The following is a 25,066-nucleotide window of genomic DNA, read 5'->3' as shown; positions in this document are numbered from 1 at the left end:
TCAGGCACATATTCATATATTCAGGTTAAAAGCATTATATAAAGGGAATAACGAAATATACTCACATCACTTATCAACTCTGTGCATTTCTTTGCAAATTCAATGTTTCTGTCTTCAATAACAGGCTTGGGGAACACCTGGAACAAGCAAACAAAAAGCCCTTATAAATTCTAGTCATACCTCTGTGAGATAAGTGGTTAGCTATGGAAATTCCATTACCTTCTCCTCCTCATCGCTATCATCTACTGTAGAATCTATAATGACAGGAACTTTCATTCTGTGGGTCAAGATGAAAAAGCAAAATAAATAAAAGCAGCCAACACTCTGTATGGAGCCCCAGGTTCTGATGTAGCAATGGGTTTAACTGGTGTCTAAGTATTTGTGCTAAAGTTAACCTTATCAGGGCTCATCCCTTATATGGTCCTCTGTGGCTCTTATCTGAGCAGCCTCATGATAAGGGTCCCAACGGCATCAATAGCAGGCATTGAGAACATAGCCACTGGAACAGTGCTGATGATATATATAGATGTATGACCTATACTAGGTGACCAGTCCATTTTCCAAACTAAATTTGAAAAAATAATTGAAATATCCGAACCATTTTATTCTGTTCCATTGATTTATTGACTTCCATTTGTGACACTGCATCTCATTTTTCTTAACTGCAGCCAAAAATATTTGCAAGATATGATATATTCTATACAGGGGAAATCTCAATGTTCACTATAAAGTAAAACGTAACTTGTGTGCAAACAGCACAGGATCATATGACAATGTTTTGGCAAACACAAACTGCTCATTAAAGTTTGTCTTTCATTCAGCCTTATTTACTATGTAATACAATCGGAAGTTCACATTTAAATAACATTTTTGTATATTGTACTTTAGCCCATTCTTGCCATCTGTTCTTCATTTTTTATTGATGTTTGAATTTTTTATGTTGCTGTTCCTGTTCTGTCTCTTTTCAGTTGCAGTCCCCCCACCTGCTGTCTTATAACCCCCTTCTCTTTCAGATAGTATTTCTAATGAGAAGGGGGCCACTGTATGTTCTCTTTATAAGAGTTAAGTATGAGCAGTGTGCAAGGAGCAAAAACAGGTGCAATCTGCCATTTTTTTGCACTTTGCACGCTGCCTTCCCAGGGCAGTATTTAGGTCCAGTGCCACTCTAGGCACTGGGCTTAAACACAGACGTGACGTCACATCCACGGCTGCATGTGACATCACTTCTGCTATACATAAAGTCACTTTTGCCGGAAGTGATGTCACTCTTCCACTTTCTGAAACCTTATCCCCCCTGCTTTGCCACCAGATTTAGGTATGATCTGGCAGTGGCTAGGGAGGGTTTTTATTTTTTACATTTTAAAGATTATATAGGAACCCAAGGAAAGCTGCCCTAGGCACAGGCCCTCAGATGCCTATATATGAATACGGCCCTGTGTCTTCCTGCTTTGAAAAACTTTCTCTGCACTCAATTTTGGAGCACAGAGACCTGTAGCCACCCCATAAAGTACTGCATTCAGAGTGGTGAGTGAGGGAAAAGGCACATTCCTTACCCATCTCCTAAATTGTTTCTGATAAATAGTGCTCAGATGAGCAGGTGTTTTCTCAATTTATGTCTTGCATAACATCAGTGACAGATTCCAGTAAGGGCCATCATTTCCAGGGTGCCCCGCTTTGTTAGGGGCAGGGTGCGGGTGAACATGTGAGTGCAGTGTGAATATAGCATGCACAGGCGCCATCAGAAACTGTTGGGCCCCATAAAAGTTATTTAACTTGAACACCAAAGCGCAGTACCAACATTTTTGGTGCCCAAGTTCTATTCTTTCCTGTGGGGTTTTTAGAAGTATATTTATCAATTGGTGAAAGTTAGAACTCAAAATTAGATAAATGTGCTTCTAAAAATCCCATAAGAATGAATAGAACGTGGATGAGTTTTTATATATTTAGCTCTAAACTCACATTTTGCTCCTAAGAGTTACCAGGAGCGGCTTTTTGCCAAGATCAAATGACCTGAAATCTGCTGTTTGATCTTTGATAAACCCAACCTCAGTTTTACTGTATATTTACATGTAAATGTACCACTGACTTTTAGGAAACATTTCCATCACAAGCTCGAGTATTTTCTGAACTTCACAAGCAAACAGACTACAGATGAAGATGGCGTTTTTCTGCAAAATTTTGGCTTTATTAATAATGTATGTCTTAAATAAATAAATAAATACTGCATAATGAAAATAGCTACACTGTGTAAAAGGAAGCAGTCTACTTTGATAAGGAAAATATGTTATCTTTAAGAACATTCAGTAGTTCTGAGATCATTCATGGCATTCACCAGAGCTGCTGCCTGGAATGACAGGAACCATCATTACATTTGTGATTAAAATATAAGTATTGCAATTGAAAAGATCAAAGCACTTTCTCTTTTGCAAAAGAACATGACGAACATTTAAATCAAAGGCCTGTAATTATCATCATTTTAGCTTTCAGAATTTTTTTACTACTAGCTTTCCCAAAGTTCAACAGCAATAACCAAAAGTATTATTGAGGGGCACTCACACAGTGGATAGGCAACCTTTTTATCTGTTTACTGCATTGAATGCTAGGCACCTCAGGCAGCCTCCTGCAAATTCACACTGCAGGTATTAGAATACTTTACATTCTGCCATATATAAGGTCCTCCACAAATGAGTTGACCAAGTACCAAATCATAATTTACAAACGAAAAATATTTCATTAATGCTTAAAAGTGTACACAACACTAAAAGGTACATTTATGTTCCCATAATATGACTGGCTAATATAATGTAGAAACCGTGAAAAGAAGGAATGTGAGAAAAAAAAATAAACATTAAACATAAAAGGGGTTATTTACGACCACAAGTGCCATTTCAAGGGCAAATGTTTTTTACTAACAATGCAGCATTTTTATCTCATAATATCAGCAACGATGAGCACAACTATATAGAAGATACACATATAAAAATATGGAAGTTTTAGAATGATTCTTGAGTTCCTAAGGTTCTCTCCATCTCTAGGATTATTAGCCCAGTATTAGGAAGTAGATATTACTATTAAGAACACGTAGTAAACTGTATTACTGCAGGATTTGGCAAGATAGGTCAAAACAGAAATGAGGCAGAGTGCAGCTGAAACAGGCAAAGATGGGAAGACAGGAATAAGAAAAGGCAGCAAAGAGTAATGAGGCAATGCAGAGTGCAATAGGAGCTAGAATGGACAGAAATAGGAATGAGGCAAGGCATGATGGAACAGGAATAAGGCAAGACATGGTGGAACAGGAATGAGGCAAGACATGGTGGAACAGGAATGAGGCAAGACATGGTAACAGGAATAAGGCAAGGCAAGGCATGGTGGAACAGGAATAAGGAAAGACATGGTGGAACAGGAATAAAGCCAGGCATGGTGGAACAGGAATGAGGCAAGACATGGTGGAACAGGAATAATGCAAGGCATGGTGGAACAGGAATAAGGCAAGGCATGGTGGAACAGGAATAAGGCAAGGCATGGTGGAAAAGCAATAATGCAAGGCATGTTGGCAACAGAATTAAGGCAAGGCAATGGTGGAAAAGCCAATAAATGCAAAGGCATGTTGGAACAGGAATAAGGCCAAGCATGGTGTGCGAAAAGCAAATAATGCAATGCATGTGGAACAGCGAATAAGGCAAGCATGGTATGGGAACAGGAATGAGGCAAGGCATGGTGGAAAAGCAATAATGCCCAAGGCATGTTTGGAACAGGAATAAGGCAAGGCATGGTGGAACAGGAATGAGGTAAGGCATGGTGGAACAGGAATGAGGCAAATAATGGTAGAACAGGAATAAGGCAAGGCATGGTGGAACAGGAATAAGGCAAGGCATGGTGGAACAGGAATAAGGCAAGGCATGGTGGAACAGGAATAAGGCAAGGCATGGTGGAACAGGAATAAGGCAAGGCATGGTGGAAAAGCAATAATGCAAGGCATGTTGGAACAGGAATAAGGCAAGGCATGGTGGAAAAGCAAGGCATGTTGGAACAGGAATAAGGCAAGGCATGGTGGAAAAGCAATAATGCAAGGCATGTTGGAACAGGAATAAGGCAAGGCATGGTGGAACAGGAATGAGGCAAGGCATGGTGGAAAAGCAATAATGCAAGGCATGTTGGAACAGGAATGATGTAAGGCATGGTGGAAAAGCAATAATGCAAGGCATGTTGGAACAGGAATAAGGCAAGGCATGGTGGAACAGGAATGAGGCAAGGCATGTTGGAACAGGAATAAGGCAAGGCATGGTGGAACAGGAATGAGGCAAGGCATGTTGGAACAGGAATAAGGCAAGGCATGGTGGAAAAGCAATAATGCAAGGTATGTTGGAACAGGAATGAGGCAAGGCATGGTGGAACAGGAATGAGGCAAGGCATGGTGGAACAGGAATGAGGTAAGGCATGGTGGAACAGGAATAAGGCAAGGCATGGTGGAACAGGAATGAGGTAAGGCATGGTGGAACAGGAATGAGGCAAGGCATGGTGGAACAGGCAAGGCATGGTGGAACAGGAATGAGGCAAGGCATGGTGGAACAGGAATAAGGCAAGGCATGTTGGAACAGGAATAAGGCAAGGCATGGTGGAACAGGAATAAGGCAAGGCATGTTGGAACAGGAATAAGGCAAGGCATGGTGGAAAAGCAATAATGCAAGGCATGTTGGAACAGGAATAAGGCAAGGCATGGTGGAAAAGCAATAATGCAAGGCATGTTGGAACAGGAATAAGGCAAGGCATGGTGGAACAGGAATGAGGCAAGGCATGGTGGAAAAGCAATAATGCAAGGCATGTTGGAACAGGAATAAGGCAAGGCATGGTGGAACAGGAATGAGGCAAGCCATGGTGGAACAGGAAGGAGGCAAATAATTGTTGAAAAGGAATAAGGCAAGGCATGGTGGAACAGGAATGAGGCAAATAATGGTGAAACAGGAAACAGGAATGAGGCATGATGGAACAGGAATAAGGCAAGGCATGGCGGAACAGGAATGAGGTAAGGCATGGTGGAACAGGAATGGTGGAAAAGCAATAATGCAAGGCATGTTGGAACAGGAATGAGGCAAGGCATGGTGGAACAGGAATGAGGCAAGGCATGGTGGAACAGGAATGATGTAAGGCAGTGCTGTCCAACTGGCGGCCCGCGGGCCGTATGTGGCCCGCGACCCCCCTCTGTGTGGCCCCCCACCTGTCTGGCTGCTTTGATGGCTTACTCTTGTGTAAGCTCTAAGTGGTATCAGTACTGTGATTAACTGCCCCCCCTGCATGGTTCTCACCTCAGATTCAGGCTGTAATCAGGCTGTATTGTTTAAATATGTAATCCCCTGTGTTGTTCACACCTTTTAATGTCTGCATTGTTCACCCCCTGCAGTGTTCACACCTCAGGCTCAGGTTGTAATCAACCCCATTGTTCCCCTGTTCACACCTCAGGAGCAGTAGAAACCCACAAATAATCCCTACAAAAAGAACATATACTGAGGTGGTACTTCAATTAAAAAGTTTTTTAATATATAGTTATTGTGCAGACTGTAGGAGCAGTGCCAGCATTGTGTCACTGTAGGCTGCCTGTGTGTGCCATACACACACATCATAGGGCAAGCAGAGTATGGTACACACAGGCAGGGTAGGGAAGGCAGAGTATGGCACACACAGGCAGGGTAGGGAAGGCAGAGTATGGCACACACAGGCCAAGTATGGCACAAACCAGCCAAGAATGGCACACACAGTGAAAGTATGGCACACAGGCAGGGTAGGGAAGGCAGAGTATGGCACACACAGGCAGGGTAGGGAAGGCAGAGTATGGCACACACAGACAGGGTAGGGCAGGCAGAGTATGGCACACACAGGCAGGGTAGTGAAGGCAGAGTATGGCACACACAGACAGGGTAGGGCAGGCAGAGTATGGCATACACAGGCAGGGTAGGGCAGGCAGAGTATGGCACACACAGGCAGGGTAGGGCAGGCAGAGTATGGCACACACAGGCAGGGTAGGGCAGGCAGAGTATGGCAGGTTTTTGCTGTACTACAACCATTAATATGGGTATGGTCATGTGATAACATGGGTGTGGTTTCTAGTGGGGGCGGTTTCAAAAAGGGGAGTGGTCAAAACTGGTTTTCATTATCGGCCCTCCACCACGTACGTCGGAAAAATTCCGGCCCTCGGTACAACAGAAGTTGGACAGCACTGATGTAAGGCATGGTGGAACAGGAATAAGGCAAGGCATGGTGGAAAAGCAATAATGCAAGGCATGTTGGAACAGGAATAAGGCAAGGCATGGTGGAACAGGAATAAGGCAAGGCATGTTGGAACAGGAATAAGGCAAGGCATGGTGGAAAAGCAATAATGCAAGGCATGTTGGAACAGGAATAAGGCAAGGCATGGTGGAAAAGCAATAATGCAAGGCATGTTGGAACAGGAATAAGGCAAGGCATGGTGGAACAGGAATGAGGCAAGGCATGGTGGAAAAGCAATAATGCAAGGCATGTTGGAACAGGAATAAGGCAAGGCATGGTGGAACAGGAATAAGGCAAGGCATGGTGGAACAGGAATAAGGCAAGGCATGGTGGAACAGGAATGAGGCAAGGCATGGTGGAACAGGAATGAGGTAAGGCATGGTGGAACAGGAATAAGGCAATGCATGGTGGAACAGGAATGAGGTAAGGCATGGTGGAACAGGAATGAGGCAAGGGATGGTGGAACAGGAATGAGGCAAATAATGGTAGAACAGGAATAAGGCAAGGCATGGTGGAAAAGCAATAATGCAAGGCATGTTGGAACAGGAATAAGGCAAGGCATGGTGGAACAGGAATAATGCAAGGCATGATGGAACAGGAATAAGGCAAGGCATGGCGGAACAGGAATGAGGCAAGCCATGGTGGAACAGGAAGGAGGCAAATAATTGTTGAAAAGGAATAAGGCAAGGCATGGTGGAACAGGAATGAGGCAAATAATGGTGAAACAGGAAACAGGAATGAGGCAAAAAATTGTTGAAAAGGAATAATGGAAGGCATGGTGGAACAGGAATAATGCAAGGCATGGTGGAACAGGAATGAGGCAAATAATGGTAGAACAGGAATAAGGCAAGGCATGGTGGAAAAGCAATAATGCAAGGCATGTTGGAACAGGAATGTGGCAAGTTATGGTTGAAAAGGAATGAGGCAAATAATGGGGAACAGGAATGAGCCAAGGCATGGTGAAACAGGAATAATGAGGCAAATAATGGTTCAAAAGGAATGAGGAAAATAATGGTGGAACAGGAATGAGGCAAGACAAGATAGAACAGGAGTGAGACCCAACAGGAATAAGGCAAATAATGGGGAACAGGAATGAGGAAACGCATGGTGGAACAGAAATAAGGCATGGCATGGTGGAACAGGAATGAGACAAGGCATGGTGGAACAGGATTAATGAGGCAAATAATGGTTGAAAAGGAATGAAGCAAATAATGGTGGAACATGGCATTGTGGAACAGGAAGAGAGAAGGCAGTAAGGCTCAAAAGAAACAAGGCAAGACAAGGCTGGGTAACATAGGAATGAGACAAGGCAAAGTAGAACAAGAATGAAGAAAGGTAGAGCAGAAGATAAGATCACTATAATAAGCACTTATTACACTGAACTTGTACTGTATCTGCTTTAAAATTTTATATATGTACATTATACTCTACATAGAATTACCGATAAAGTCATGTTTTGTGATTAAATACACTTTTAGAGAATTATCTAATTCTGCTACAGGTATTGGACCCATTATCCAGAATGCTCGGGACCTGGGGGGTTTCTGGATAAGGGATCTTTCTGTAATTTGGATCTCCATACCTTAAATCTGCTAAAAGAGTATTTAAACATGAATAAACCCAATAGGCTTGTTTTGCCTCCAATAAGGATTAATTATATCTTAGTTGGGATCAAGTACAGGTACTGTTTTATTATTACAGAGAAAAGGGAATCATCTTTAAAAACTAGAATTATTTGCTTATAATGGAGTCTATGGGAGATGGCCTTTCTGTAATTCGGAACTTTGTGGATAATGGGTTTCCAGATAACGGATCCCATACCCATATTGGTTTTTCGTACACAAATAAGGATCCTGTCTAAAATGATTACCAAGAACATTTATTCTTTCCCGAGAACATAGAGATGAATTTCAAAGTGAAATATAAATATTTATATCCCAGCTAATCACAATGATGACTTCAATCTACTTTTGAGAATGAGTGAGAATAAGTGGCACTCGTACATTTTTCAGAATAAAATATGGATTGCTGCTTAGTCTCAAGGACAAGCATTGTGCCTAGGTTTTTTAGGAGAATCATTAAAAACAATGATAACATAGCTTCTTATTTGCTTACAAATGCTTCATTTCAGTAACCAAATGAAATGTGTCATTTAAAGGAGAAAGTCATTTTGGCATTTTACTGCCAATAGATTTGCCACATTAGTGCCACCTAGAATGCTATATTTATTCTGCAGAAAGCATTATCATACTGGAGTAAAGAACCCTAGACGCTTTCTCTGTTTGTTTAAGATTGCAGCTGCCATTTTAAGCAGCTTTCTGCTGCAGCTCTGCCCCTTGTAGTTTTATGAATTCTTATGGGAGGGGGAGCAGGAGAGAGGAGAGAACTGTGCAGACTCTGGCCCCTGGAATGAAGGAATTTTCTGAGAGAGGAAGTCTGATACCCTAAGAACATGTTTACAAAAAAGGAGACAAGAAATCCTGTGTTTATTTTGACAGAGGACCTTTCTAATAAAGCTTTCTTAGTTTTTACCTTTTCTTCACCTTGTACATTCTTTACAACTTTTGCGTTTAACTGTTGCCCCGGTTGAGGCTGCTCTATTGAACACACGAGTGCAAAGTGCAAGATACTCAGATGCAAAGGAGCCCTGGAACTTAAAGGGGTTGTTCCCATTTATATTAACTTTTCGAATGATGTAGACAGTGATATTGTTCCATATGTTGCTGTACTAATACAGGTGTATGTAAGCGTCAAACGCAGGTGGAACACAGCCCCATATTGAAAAATGGGTTGCGTTTCTTCCTCCGCCTCTGTCTTTAGGAAAAAAAATAATCCGTACAAGACCTTAAGGTGGCAGAAGCTCCAGGGTTCCCACAGAGGGCTGCGTCAATAGCCATGGTGCTCTTTCACCAAACGATTTAGGAGAAGTAATTCTCAACCTGATTGCTCGAAATGATGCCAACCGGACTTTGAACACTGAATGTAACATTGGCATTGATGTAATCGCAATAGAACTGGAACCATGAAAGAAAATGCTGTACTGAATTCAAAAGCACACTTTGCACCCTGCACATGCATAAATGACCCCTACCGTTGCTGTTAGAGCTTTCCCATTTCTTGTTGTTACTGAGTCTTTTGAAACAATAGGCATTATACATTTCTAGAACAAGTTTTTTTTCACATTGAACAATTGTGAATGTTGCCCCTTTAATACTGCTCCAGAATGTGTGTCTTCCGCAGTACAACATCCCTGAGCCCTACACAAGGCATGGACTCCCTATAGCAGGGATCCCCAACTTTTTTTACTTGCAAGCCACACTTAGATGTATAAAGTGTTGGTGAACCACACAAGCATGAAAAAAGTTGCCAAATTAGGGCTAGTTTGTAATTGGCTAGTTTGTAGCCCTATGTGGACTGCTGGCCTGCAGGAGGCTCTGCTTGGAGTAAAATTGTGTCTCTGCTTCCAAAACTTGCCAATTTAAAAATGGGCACCTACTTTGAGGCCACTGGGAGCAACATCAATGGGGGCGGTGACCCCATGACCCCACATATTGCTCACTGGTTGTCATTGGTTGGGGATCACTGCCCTATAGAATAGAGAAATAACATCCTGGGACACCTGCTAAAGTTTTATCCCATGTGCAAGATTAGATCAACTGCCAGCACAGCCCATGGAACCCATAAGCCATACAGCGTATAACATACCAAAGAAGATATAGCCCCCCATTTATATTAATTAGTATAACATTTATCTCATATTTACAGAAATTTTTTATTGGGTAATAGAAATGCAGTGTGGCCATCTTTTCATAAATCATTTATACCATTGTTTGTGTTGGTAGGAAGGATGTTGTCCCAGCTGAGTAATATATAGTATATATACAGTATCTGAAGTGACATTTGCATAAAGACAATGCTGCACTGTCTTGTAATTAGCAGCAGTAAATTACTAATTGTAATTGCACGTTAGCTAAAAGCATAATTGCCTCTCTTTAAATTAGCCTGTATTAGTGACCTTCCTAATTAAAATTACATGACTGGATTGATTACAAGCTAGACTACATAATGTTACTTATAAGTCAGATATACTTTCCCTTGAAGGATAGTCAAAAGCATCTATATTCTTAAAGGGCCATTGGGCTGCAATTTTTATTTTCCTTTTGTCTTTGTCTATCAAAGACAGAACTTGGACCAGCCAGTGTAAGCCTATGTGGTTCATTCATATAAATTATTTATGGCAACAAATACCCTATTAAATATTGCGCAGTGGATAGCACTGTTGCCTTGCAGCACTGGGGTACGAGCATGGGACCTGGTATCCAGAATGCTTGGGTCTTTCCGTAATTTGGATATTCATACCTCAAATCTACTGGAAAAAAAATATTAATTAAATAAACCCAATAGGATTGTTCTGCCTCCAATAAGGATTATATATATATAAATATATATATATATATCTTAGTATCTTAACATGTCTTAGTTTTGAATTTGTTGAGTAAAATGGAGTCTACAGATCACAAACCTGTATTGGGTTTTAGTCCATCCAGGACACTATCTACCTTGAACGAATTTGTATATTTTACTTGTGTTTGTGTGGGTTCCCTCTGACACTTCAAAAACATATAAGCAGGTTAACTGGCATCTGATAAAATTGACCCTTGTGTTTGTGATAAGGACATTAGATTGTAAGCTCCCTTGGGGCAGGGACTTGGGGGATCTCTGAAACCACTGCAAAATAATACATTTACAACTTTTTAAGTTATCTATATTATGTATGCCTTTTATCCCTATTTAATTTTTAGCAGCTTATTTTATATATATATATATAACTGTAGTATTCCTTTTGAAGCAAATAAAACACTTGTTAACAGTCTTGGGTTAACATAAAGTTATATGCAAAAAACATTTTTGGTGTTATTGGTCCTTGGAGAGCTGAATATGTCATTATTTTTCTCTTATTGTGTTTCCCACAGTGTCTTTGAAGACATTACTGACTTTTTAGGCTTAGCATTGGCTAAGATGCCTTCCTTGTTTTCTCCCAGAACTCTCCTGTTGTGTTATTATCCCATAACAAGAACACCTAGGGTTGTCATCTGAACTCTGCTTTAAATGCAACAATATAAAAAAAGATATATCATTTCTTGCTTTATGGATGTGTATATTTTAATATTTATACATTTGAAATGCTATTTGTGGCATTAGGGGATAACTCAGTATAAGCAAGGAATTCCTTTGTAATAATTAACTGAAAATATTGCTGGTACCAATGCAAAGAAAGACTGCTCCCAAGGTAAAAAAAAACACATGCATTTCATATATCCTAATATTCACATGAAAATATATCATAGCTATTCACAAAAGCTGCAAAATGATAGTTTGCATGCCTTGGAAGGTTGTTGAATTTATTAAACAGTAGGTTAAACATCCTAATAATCTGTTTATTTTGCTAGAATTAATATAAGGTGCATTGTAGGCACAGCTATATCAGCTCAATATTATGACCTTTGTTATAGTATTTTCTATGGAGTTCCGCTCTCTGGTAATTTGCCATTATACAGCAGCATTCATTTCCCCTGCACAGAAACATACAAACTGGCCAAATGATACAGCCAGAGACCTTTCATGCTTGCTGCTTGCCAGCTTGTGAAAATAAGACGCCACCTCTTAACATTCAGCCGAGCTACCACGAGGGCATAAAGGATGCTCTAAATACAAAAGGGCCATTTAGATCTGGAGAGTTTGCTTTCAACACCAGCATTCCCCTGGAAACCATTTACTTGTTTTCTCAAGTAGATCCCATTTCCTCACCTCCCAAACCCTACCAGGTGTCCCCTCTTGAGCTCGGCTTTATCAAAAGAGGAATGAAGCAATTCTTTTTCAGATGTTTCCATACGCAATTGATTTATTTTGTCACACAGGACACAATTATCCCAAGGATCTTAGAATGGTAAAGCCCCTTCCCTGTCGCTTAAATTAAGGCTGGCAGTATGCAAAGACATAAAGCTATTTAGGATGCCATTTATTATAATCTTAGATACAAAATGTACCTGTGTGGTTCCTCAGCATCCCCTCCCAAGATGCTTACAGTGCACAGCATGAAAATCTTGAGTAGAGAACACCCTAAAGGCCTTTCTAGCTACCTTTTAAGCTGCTGCCTAGGATCATTGAACCCAGTAGCCAGGTAGAGGTTGAAAGGACCACTATACCTCCAGTCAAATTGAGCTTAGGGGGTGACAGGTATGTTGGTATGTTTCTGGAAAATTTCCCATTTAAGTATTAGTTCATATTAAAATATACTAAGAATTCAATGTGAGAAGAGAGGAATTTATACTGTGCAAGTCTTTCTTCATTAACCTACTGTGCCACGATGAGATGTGATAGATTGATAGGGTCTCACTGTATTCATGTTTAATCCCAGCATTTTTGACCTATCGTACTATGAGTGCATATTAAACTGCCAGCAAATGGGCCGTATGATGAATGCAGTATTTAGCCCTATGTGACAAAACACTGTAAATATTAATGTATTAATGCATACCTTCTGACCATTATATTCAACCAGTTTCCTCCAAACATGCCCCTGTTCCACCAAAAACCTGTAAACTTGCTTCTTAGACAGTTTATATCATGCATACTTGTACAACTAGGAGCCCCCTTTTACTAGCCTGGTGCAACAGGAATACTGATGCAAATGTTTACGCAGATATTCACACTTTTAAACCAATGAAGGCAAGTACGTTTGCAGCTATATACTGGTACAAGTCACAATACCAGTACAAAGTGTGTAGAGATAGATGCACAATCTTAATACAGAGGGGGCTAATTACTTTTTGGATCTGACTGTGTGAATATAATAGCGCAGATGAGTATGTTACAGTTTGGTATGCTGGGAACTGCTGACACTTTCTGACCAAAACATAATATGGAAAGAACAACTCAATTATACAGCACATGTGCTTTGCCTTTTGATAGACCAATATTTTATGAACAAACCCTATAAATATATATTATAGCATTTCTGTTCATTCATAACATTGTAGAATATCCATAGAAACTACAATTTAATTACCATCAACAGCAAAATGTAAAGGGAATTCATTTACACTGCTTAAACAGATACTAATACTGTGCATATACAGTAAATGCTTCTCTTTGAATGTGCAGATTTTCATTAGTGGGTGTTTACTATCAGCTCTGCTGAGTTCACCCATCTATCATATGTTGTATAAACAAAGTCCTCCCCTACTTATTGGATTCAGTGGCACATTAGAATCGGCCCGTATAAAATGTAATCACACTTTAGCATGTTTAATACTTAGGGGCTGATTTACTAATCCACGAATCTGAATCCCGAATGGGAAAAAATCGGATTGGAAACAAACATTTTGCGGCTTTTTCCTATTTTTTGCATTTTTTTCGTCGGCGTCGCGTCTTTTTCGTGAATTGTTGTGACTTTTCCGTAGCCGTCACGACTTGCGCAAATTGTCGCAACTTTTTCGTAGCCGTTACGACTTGCATGAATTGTCGCAACTTTTTCGTATTGAGTGCTAGTAAACAGCGGGCAAACCTTTCTGATTTTTTCACGACGGCTCCAAAAAAGTCGCGACAATTCGCGCAAGTCGTAACGGCTACGAAAAAGTCGCAACAATTTATGAAAAAGTCGAGATGGCGACGGAAAAATCGCAAAATACAGATCATTACGAAAAAAAACGCATTCGGACGCTTTCGATCCGTTCGTGGATTAGTAAATCGGCCCCTTAGACTAGTAAAAACATGCTGTGGATATTGTACATAAGTCGAAATCCCAGTTTTCCAATAGCAGTTTAGCAACCTGGATACAAAAAGCGAAAAGAGGTCATTTACAAATTCCAGGGCTACCAGTCTCGGCAAAGATAAAAAAAATCTGGTGCTCAGCTTGAGGAGGTGCAGCTTAGCCCTGTCCTTACCAACTGCCCTAAAGGGCCCTGTAGCGGACTGAGCCTCGGGGGGGGTGTCTTTACAGCTATAGAGGAAGAAGACCCCACGGTCCACGCCCCCCAGTCCCCTGACCCCCACTGAGGCCAAATAGTCTGCTTCCTCTTTAGTTAAGCCACTGGTTCCCACAGAGGGTTGAGTCAATAGACTTGCACTAAAAGAATCAAATGCTATTGCAGGTTAAAGGCCTTGTGCCAGAAGTGACACCCAACCATTCTGAAATTCTGAACATATTGCCACAACTTGTAGTATATGCAAAATTGCATTTGTTTTGATGCATCAGGCATAACTCCACTTGTGGCGTTAATTACACTGGAAAAATGCTGCATTGTGAGTATTTGTCCAAAATTGCACTTGGCACACTGGACTGTGTTCCTAAATGACCCTTTATGTAACATAAAAGTACAGTTATTGAGAAAGGATATCTACTGTATTGTTTTAGATTCTAAAATCTATATACTTATGTGAAATCAGCATAAATTCTTTGGCCAATATATGTTATCCCATTCCCAGAGAAAACCATTTATTCTTGTTCTGAAATTTGCCTAACCAGGTCCATCTCTCTGCTAGCGAATTTCACCTCCATATATTTCCTAAGGGAGTCTGCACAATTTCTATATAATTGGGTCAGAGAGATTGTCCTAACGTGATCTTTCATAGCTTGGCCTGATACAATCCTTCTGTGCAGCTAATCTTTAGTAATCAATTAGTTATGGGCCAAAGGTACAAGTGTGTAATTTGCTATAACATATGTAAACACACTGTGCCATTAATCACCAGAAATCCTCAGCCGTAATGTTTAATTCCCTGTAACGCAGAAGCATACCATGCCAGATTCATTACACGATTTTGTATTTTAACAGTGGTGCTGCCCCAATTTTTCATGGTTTGGGCTATATTTATGCTGACGTGCAGTCTGCATAATACAACCGAGGAGTTGACAGATGCACTGAGTTTCTGGGTCTGTGAGCAAATCCTCAATTGTGAGTGACTCTAAATTCACTGTTAATGGATTTAAATAATGTGATAAATGGTGCACAGACAAATACTCTGGGGGCCCGGCACAACTAATGCTTTATAATCTGAGCTATTCGTGCACAAAGCTCTATTGTTTTATATCTCCTCAGATCTCTTGTGAATGCAAAGCTTATTCAAACACTGTGTGGGTGAAGCCAGTGTATATGGCCTCTTCCTCTCACCTCTTTTCCCACCTGTATAACCAGGGATGCAGTATAGGATATAGGGGCCTATACAATCATTAACTCTTTCCATGTTGCAGACTGTTTAATCAACTGAGCTGGCTCTCAAGTTAAAGCGTGCTTGCACTGTCAATTCTGTGTTCCTGTTTATTTCAATGTGGCACTCAAAGGGTCAAATAGAAACTTAAGCTGGCTATACACTATAAGATCCACTTGATTGGAAAGGTCCTAACCTAAGGCAGGGGATATCAGGCTAATCCTATTGTTTGGCCCTAGGGTGGCTGGCCATGCCATCTGTTTGCCATCATGTAAGTTTAAGTAAGACTGGAATTTGAACCAAGTCATACTAATGCCTTGGCAGTGTCAGTACAGGTATGGGATCCATTATCTGGAAACCCATTATCCAGGAAGTTCCAGGAATTACGGAAAGGTCATCTCCCATAGACTCCATTATACACAAATAATTCAAATTTTCAAATGCAAATAAAAATGATTTCCTTTTTCTCTGTAATAATAAAACAGTACCTGTGTTTGATCTCAACTAAAATATAATTACCCCTTATTGGGGGCAGAGCAGCCCTATTGGGTTTATTTAATGGTTAAATGATTCCTTTTTCTCTGTAATAATAAAACAGTACCTGTGTTTGATCTCAACTAAGTTACAATTAATCTTTATTGGAAGCAAAACACTACTGAGTTTATTTAATGTTTAAATAATCTTTTAGTAGACTTAAGGTATGGAGATCCAAATAACAGAAAAATTCCTTATCTGGAAAACCCCAGGTCCTGAGCATAATGGGTGCCATAGCTGTACAGCTAAATAATCTTATGTCCAAATTTGACCACATGCCACTGGAGAAAAGAAATTCTAAATTCCCCCATGTGGTATAATGTGGTTAAACAGTGCTTACACAACAAAGGTAAAACATTAGGAACCTAAATGAACTTCCATCCTGCAGAACATACAGTACTGATATCTGCTGACTAAGGATAAACATAATGGTTCTGCAGCACTGCTGGTAATATAAAGTAAAGCCTACCTGGCACTAAGTACTGGGCCATGGGATGCTCATTTAAAGTCTGATAATGAAATCTTACACTAAGCGGTAGTCTATACATTAACCCCTACTGTGCCTTTGATTTCCCAACCCAGTCACCAATTGATTTTACATTTTCTAGCTTCATTCACCAGCGACCATGTTCCTATTGACTACAGAAGTCAACTGTTAATTGGATAGGTGATGGAAGACAGAAGGTATAAAGGCTATTGCTGACTTGGCTTGGAGATCTATGGCAGGTCTAAGTCAAGCTGACTTTAGGGACTGTAAGTTAATCCATCACACATTGCAGTATAAACCTTTAAATTAACCCACTGGAAAAAGCGAATGCCAGCTAAAATGTCACTTTATTTTTAGCAAGACACTTTAGATGTGGAAAGGAGTAGTAGTATGCTGAACTGATATTTGAATATGGACAGGTAAGTCTGACAAAATGACGGATGTTGCTTCAAACAAGGAATTTTGTCACCTTAAGGTCTTTGCAGGCCTGGAAAAAGGGACAGACAAAGTGTGGAGTTAACTAGTATGTTGAGGGGGTACACAAAAAAATCACAGGAATGAATGAGCTTACTCTACCTAATATGTAGAACCCTCCCCTACATACTGTATATGTATGTGTTTTTTCCTGCTTACTAGTGGTTCTCCCCCAACTGCTGAGTGCCATGGGATTGCCATAGCGTTAGTCAAGAGAACGAGTTGCCACACTGATAGGACCTGCAGGGTGAAGGTGTTGTGAGAGTCCTTATCCATGAACCTGCAGTTATCTGCTTCCTAATAACCTGATCAGACTGTGTGTGGCAAAATACAAACACCTGCTTCTAGGAGTATGAGATATGACCTGGACTACCCTGTCCAAACCACAGCTCATGTTTCCGGAAGCAGGTTGGTGTGTTGTGAGAGTGGGGAAATTTAACGGCAGCTTACCTTTGGCTGTTCAACCTGTTGTATTTCCATTACAGAGTTTCTATCTCAATGTCCTTCTTGTAGACCCCGCAGCATTGTATGTGAAGTTCTTTTACATCTTGCCGTGCATTGTGATCACAACGTTGAATTGGAATATGTTCAGGTATCCACCACTGATAAGATATTCATATATGAAAACTTAGCCAAGACCACAGCAGGACTCCTGCTACTAAAACCAGTTGACTTCATCCTCAAGAGACTTGTTGGAAAGGAGTAGATATTAGCAAGATATATGTAACAGTATTTCTCTTCCCTAATGAGCTGTAAGAGAAAAACAGATGTCCCAAAAGGAAAAGATCAAAGAGTATCGTAGCAAACCACTGAAACCGTATTCTTTTTTTTGTACTTCAAGTCAAATCCTTCGTTTCCAGCTGAGAAAACTGAAATTGAATAATATAAGAAATTCACCACACCGGGAAACACATTTCTGCAAGCGATGAGAAACCTTTTCAGATCCCCATTAAAAAAAAGAGCATATGCATTGGCAACGTTCAGCACCCACTGTCAGAAAGTTGCTCCCCATCACTTCAAAAGTAGGAGAAGTTGCTGAAAATAAGGAAAAAGTTGTGCCGTTCTGGTAATATTTAAATATGCCTGGGAGTTATATTGTTCCTAAGAAATCATTTGCATCTATTCTTATAGCATGTCACCTCGGAACTGCAACATTATGCAGAGAAAGAAGAAAAAGATCTAATTTTCAGAAACAAAACTTAATATGCCCCCCCCACCAATATGACAATATTGTATACAAATCGGGGGCCCATTAAAATAAATATTACTTACAGTAAACTATAAAGGGGAAGCAGCTGTTTCCATACATGGCGGCAATCTTCACTGTACCGTTTTCTCTGTGCGAAGACTGACTAGATTCTATATTTTACTGAATTTGGGAAAATGACGTTGATGTTATAGAAAACACACTCTGAACCTGACACACACACACACACACAGTCTCACATCATTTCTTAGAAACATTGCAAAGATTGGCATTTGTGGAAAAAACCTGTGGTTGTCAATCAGTGATTATAGAGAAAGATCCTGCATACATTACTAATTTGTTCCTGGGTCTTCTTCAGTCTTTGTAACTCAAGAGCATCGGTGACGATGCTGAAGCCTCTTCCTTTGCTTTCTTCAAAATCCTTTTTGTATTTTACCTGCAACATAGAAAAAGCATTGTTTTTTTAGAGCTAAAACTAATAAACTAAAAAAAACCTCAATAGGACGGTTTTGCCTCCAGTAAGGATTAATTATATCTTACTTGGGATCAAGTAAAAGATACTGTTTTATTATTACAGAGAAAAAGGAAATCATTTTGAAAAATAAGAATCATTTTATTATAATGGAGTTAATGGGAGATGACCTTAATTCGGAGCTTTCTGGATAATGGGTTTTCCGGATAATAAGTCCCATACCTGTATGCTCAACCTGTGTATATTTTTTTCATTTGTGTCCTGCACTGCATGGCTTCTTTAGCTTTGCTGTGCTGGTAACCCATGGGTTAATGTAAAATGCAGTAGATTTAAAAAGCCTGGTAGCCTGTCCAGTGCAGCTTTCCTATGTAACTGCAATCCAACATTGACCCAATGATTGTACTCCATGTTGAATTTGTTAAAATGCCTACAAGCAGCTTTATAAATAAACCCTTTCCTTCCCCAGACATAGACAAGCAACAAAAGATAGGATAAGAGATCCTCTGCACTCACTATGCCAAGGACATTAAGACATTTTGTGCATTAAGCTTTTAAGATTGCCTTCCCCTTTAAACAAAGCAGGTTTTATTTGTCCATATATTGTAATATACTGTATTCAAGCTGGCCAACTGAAAATGAAAGACATACCTATCACTGTATCTAACATATCTGTGCAAGTGGGATAGTTTAACATGGGAAACCCTCAGAGCAAGTAAATCAGAGAAGGTAATGAAACTTCAGATGAATATTCAGGAACACTAAGATGATTGCAATGTAACATCCTCCATTATCTCATTACATGGTGCTCATGATAAACTTCCAGCGTAACTATTTGCAATTGACTCTGAGAGAGAGAACCAAGTCGGCATCCCTGCAATTATTCACTCATTAAATGCCTCTGGCAGAAAACCTGCCTTCCTTTCACCTGAAATTACACATGTAGCTTCTCTTAAAACTGCAAATTTATCTGAATTTGGTTCAGGCAATTTGGTTTATACATTAAACTTGTGGATATTCTGTATTCAGTACAAGGGGCAGAGCACAGACAGACCCATGGCAGACATTCTTGTGCCTCTTGGTTGTCTTGCACATCTGCCTGAGGTCTTGGCAAATCATATACTATATATATATACTATACTAAACCAATACTTTAGCTGAGTGCCCAGATAACCCCAAGATGGTCAGATCCAATTTACATGGGGTTAAGCTATAATGGAAGCTGGTAATTAAAGGACCAAACTAATGTCATTTACTAACCCTGTGCCCGCACGGAGAATAGATTATTATACTGGCCTGCAAAGGGCAAATGCACTCTGTGCCACATTGAATGGCTTTATATCTGCATTGATACAAATTCCCATGGGAGGAGGTCAGTTTGAAGACTTTAAGACTATATAAGCCTTTGCTGGCCCAGTTTTTTAGTCATATGTGACACAGCAGAACAGATGTGCTCCACAGTATTAGGCAAAAAGCAGGATTGGAGCAGGAACAGAAAGAGGACCTGCTGGAGGATGCAGAGACAACAGGTGAAGAGATACAATTTATATGTTGAAGGTTTGATATATGCAATTAATCAAATATTAACATGATAATGAAAATAGAATTAGTGTTTCTACTTTACTCTTTATATGAAGCTTTTTTTAACAGGGTCCTGTCTTCCTTATGTAATGATTTATTCTAATAGATATTTCTTCTATAGAATGGACTGGTGCTTTATAAATACGCAGTGATAATCGTAAAAAATAAGTTATAACTCTAATTGCCTGTTAATGTTTGGCATCCCTTATTCACTGGAAAACAGTTCAGCACCTATAATTCTGACCAAGCCTTTGTCATCTAAAGGAAAGGGAGGGATTTCCTTTTCTACTTATGATATCCTCGGGTGGAGCAAGGCTTGCATTATTCATCCACTCAGGGGCGTATGGATCCACAACAGCAAGAAAGTGCTCAGCTTCCCATATATGAACACTCAGCGCTGCAGCCAGTTTAACCCCTTCCAAATTGGTTGCAGCATTTAATGTATATGTACAACTTGCTATAGCTCAATATGAGCAGTGCAAGTGAAGTAGCATTTATTCATTCTATAGTAACCCAGCTGTAGGGACTATGCATGCCATACGTACTGGGGAGACACAAGGCTCTAGGGATTCTGGCAGGAATAAAATATTCAAAAGTGATTGTGCTGTAATGCAGTTATCACCCCTTTAGCCCTCTTGCTTTGCCCACCTGCCATACATGATTCGGTGCAAGAAAAGATATAATGAATCATGTAGTCTTCTCCCACTTTCATTAATCCATGGAAAATGGAGTACAAGGGTCAACCTTTTTTTGACACAGCCGCACCTATTTTGACACGACCATGCATTTTTAACGCACCTCGCCTATTTTTATTATTTTTTTTTTACATGCCCATTAAATTTCGCATCAAAATTTTGCAGAAGTCTAGCGAAACACTTCGTCAATGGTGCAAGTGATGTTGTGCTAATATTACCACAAATTCTGCACTTATGATGTAATTGATGTAATTACTTGCATTCAAACATGCTTCTGGCACTAATGTATAGATGCATCAAGCACCATTGCATCCATTGCAGCCTTCAGACTTGAGCACTTGTATCCCAAAACCACGCAAGAGCTCCCAAACGCATCCGAATACCCTTTCAACTAGAATCCCTCACACATGGGGTCTCTTTTCCTGACTTTCACTAAGGTGGCCAGCCTTCTTTAAGGTCCTGGCTTCTTCTTGATGTCTCCTCCCTAAGGATTTCTACCCATCTGTAGAATAGAGTCTAAATAGGAAGAACACCAATAGGGGTGGGCCAATAGGAACATGTTTCTCCTACACAACATTACAGTATCTATATACTCTATACCCAGTCTAATTAATTGCAATATTTTTCAAATATGTTTTCATAAAGTCTTTTCTAATCCTTTAATGTTAGCAAATGTACATAGAATTAAAAGGACTTGGTCTGTATTAGGGTAGCAGTGTTTTCCCAGTGGTGAGAATTAGTGATAGTGAGAGAATTTTTTCGGCAGGCATGGATTCGCAGAGAATTTTTGCATTTCGGCATTGGCGAATTGCGTCATTGCCGAATTTCCCGCAGAAATATTAGTTGCACATAAAAAATTTCGGTGCGTGTCAAATTGGGCGCTGTCGCATAAAAAAAGTGTGGGTGCCAAAAAAGGCATGGGCAACAAAAAAATCATGCAGCAAATGCGTTTCACTAATTTTTCGCCGCTTTGTGAATTTTCTTGCCATTTTGTGAATTTTATGGCAAAGCGAAACAGGACAGATTCGCTCATCACTAGTGAGAATTCAAGGGATCACAAAGCATCACTTTTTAGGAAAAAAGCATTTATCCCAAACATATGGCAAATAGAAAGGAAAGAAACATAATCTGGAATCTCATATTGCATGCACCGTCTTTCACACACTAAACACAGTAATGAGGGACAATCAGCCAGTCCAGCAGCAGGAATTGTTGCTTTTTTTTTCTCATTTACCTGACTTTGAATTTCGCTTTGTTGTTTCAGCCTCAGGTTTTCAGGAGTATCTGTCACTGTAGTGAAGGACTGTTTTGGGTAGTGTCTAGAAAAGATGAACAAAGTAGATATTAATTCATATTTTTAAATAACCTTATGAAGGTATTACCAAAAATGAATCACTATTAAAATAGCAGATCCAGCAGGTGAATGATAAAGCTGTGACATGGGTGAGACAGAGCAGCATGAGCGAGTGGTTAAATGTGCAAAATAATGGCCACATAACTCTACCGAACAACCCTGTACGCAATGCCGGAACTTTATAGTATGTCCCTAAAGTAAAACAATATCCCCAAAATGAATAGGCAATAGTCTGTGTGCTCCCTCAGAGATCAGCTGGCAGGAAATAATGCAGCTCTAACTGTAACAGGAAGAAGTGTGGGAGTAAAAGACAGAACTGTGTGCATTCATTGGCTGATGGGGCCTAACATGTATGTGTGTTTTGGTTTGTTAGCCTGTACTGTGAATCATATGATCCCAGGGGGCGGCCCTTAGCACTTAAAATGGCAATTTCCTATTTAGTTACAGTATACACAATGGCACATACTAGGAAAAAGTAAATATATCTAAAATAGTTTATTTAGATAAAGAAGGGCTTTACATATAAACTGTTTTATGCAGTATATTTTATAGAGATCTACAGTGTTTGGGGGTATACTTTTCCTTTAAGTACTGGGCTGGATAAGTGACATGCATTCCAACATGGAGACTTATGAAACAAGTCTAATAGGTGGCTGCATGAAATTTTACGAAATCCATCAAAATGATTTCAGAAAGAGAAGCATTAAATCATAAGGCTAATAGAATGGTGCCTACACCTACTCAGCACCTAATTAAAGTTAGCCTAATAACATATTAATGCTTTTAAGAAGTACTGTAACTGTAATTAGTTATTTGTAGGTACAGTGAATAAGGAGTGTAAGGTTTAACTTGAGGAGCAGAATCAGCTCATTGTAAAGACCAGGACCTAGGCAACGCACAAGTATATTACTCTCTGGAAGGCCACCCTGTCAGTCGTGTAAAGAATAGTTTTGAGCAAATGGAATCTTAATTGGATAAAAAGCCAACTGCCTGTTTGTATTGTCACCTAACCAGCTTGATTACAGTGCATGTGGTGGGTGGAATGGAAGTGAAAAACAGCAAGAAAGGTGAAGAAGCAGGTAAGGATAAAAGAATAGAGTGCTAATATGGGGCACTTTGGGCAAGGGCTGTTATCCAGTTTCCTGGGAAGGAGGCTAATCTTGCTTCTAATGGTATGGGATCAATTAACCGGAAACCCTTTATACAGAAAGTCCCAAATTACAGGAAAGCCATCTCCCATAGATTCTTGTACTATGTACTCAGATTCTAACTAAAATATAATTAATCCTTATTGGAAGTAAAACAATCCTATTGGGTTTTATTAATGTTTAAATTACTTTATAGAAAATTCTAGATATTAGATCCCATACCTGTGCAATATTTCATTAACAAACATTGCTTAGTAATTCAATTCATTTTAATATATGGGTTGGCCACAGTGAGAGATGGATCCAAGTGCATTATTTGTTGCTGACTAGTGTTCAGCACTGCGGCGTAGGTCTGTGTAGGGATTATGAAGGGATCAGAATATCTGTACACAAAGAGTTAATTAAACTATATACACAGACACATTAGCTGAAGCAACTCCCAGTAGCTGAGGTGTGAGAATAAGCCTTTAATTTTTTTCCAATTTATTTTAATGACATGAGTAAATAAGCAAACAAAACACTGAGCAGTCTTTACCTAAATCACAGAGCAGCAGTGCTGCAAAGTGTTTCTACTGGCTCACTGACAAAACAGTTCATCACAAAATAAATCATAAATATTTCTTGTTTTTTATCATGAATAACTCCTGGCTTAGGTGATAGGGTCCTATAGGTGTGGAAGTAGTAATGTTTGTGCAACAAACAGTTTATTTTTATTAATTTGAGTGGGAACTACTGTACTACTACATTTTACCAAGGTAAAATACCAATAGATTTCAATTCTGCCAGAGCCCAAATCATAAAGAGAAACGACTTTACAAATGACAATTTGTTCAGAAATCAGAATACTCATGTGAATTTATATAATGCTGAGGGAAACTTAGATGAGGTAGTCTATAAATGTAATTCTCATTAGTTATCTATTATGCACAAAAATAAGTGCAGGTATGGGACCTGTTAACCATAATGCTTTGGACCTGTGGTTTTTCCGGATTAGGAGGTCTTTCTGTAATTAGGATCTCCATACCTTGAGTATAGGGCAGACAAAAGGAAAAGAGTAGACAATAGAAAGGTGTTCATACTACATCTGGCTCTTCTCAGGGCAGTGGAAGACTAGTCGCCCAGCAACAAATCTTCATTTACCGCGGGCATACACGTCGCTATGATTTCCCGAAGCCGCCTGAAGTTTCGTCTCAAGGCAACTTCGGGAAATTGTAGTGATGCGTATGCCATCCCACTGGCGATTTACAGTCTTGCTGGTGGGATGGCATTGCGGGGAGATTAGTCGCCCGGGTCAACAAAGATTTGTCGTGGGGCGACTAACCTCCCTGTCTGCCGCTGCCCTAACAGCTAATAGGTTTTGATTTTTGTTACTGACAGTATACTGATAGGAAACAAGTGTCCTGCAGCCAGCACTGCCCAAGAGAAAACAACAGGAAGCACATTAAACCAATCACAACAGAAAGAGGATGAGGATGATACAGTGGTGTTGGGATGTGGGCAGAAGCATGCATCTGTGATAGTTCCCAAGATGACATGAGTGTTAAACTCTGGCATGTGAAAATGTCGCGTCTGGGTGTTAGAAGAGGGGTAATCAATGTGAGATGTAGGAGATGGCATACTACAGGCTCTTCTGCTTATAAGAATGG

The 25,066-nt window shown here is 39.9% G+C and overlaps 1 protein-coding gene across 5 annotated transcripts in view; it reads right to left on the bottom strand.

The window, feature by feature from the left end:
* nebl (nebulette) overlaps positions 1–25,066 on the bottom strand; it is a 132,751-nt gene that overhangs the window by 54,895 nt on the left and 52,790 nt on the right. For 3 of the 5 annotated variants that reach the window (XM_004915430.4, XM_004915428.4, XM_004915429.4), the window contains exons 1-2: positions 220–364; positions 66–137 (exon numbers count right to left, since the gene is read on the bottom strand). In XM_004915430.4, coding sequence (XP_004915487.2) covers positions 66–137; positions 220–276 — 129 coding nt within the window. In that variant the 5' untranslated portion in view covers positions 277–364. Of the gene's footprint in view, positions 1–65; positions 138–219; positions 365–17,416; positions 18,477–18,501; positions 18,610–22,152; positions 22,238–25,066 lie in introns of those variants that run through there. The other 2 variants (XM_002933150.5, XM_004915431.4) reach the window with 2 other exon arrangements.

The sequence above is a fragment of the Xenopus tropicalis genome, chromosome 6, assembly GCF_000004195.4.
Source record: "Xenopus tropicalis strain Nigerian chromosome 6, UCB_Xtro_10.0, whole genome shotgun sequence".
NCBI lineage: Eukaryota > Metazoa > Chordata > Amphibia > Anura > Pipidae > Xenopus > Xenopus tropicalis.
Note: the sequence above shows the minus strand (reverse complement) of the source record. Positions and strands in the feature narration are given on the sequence as shown.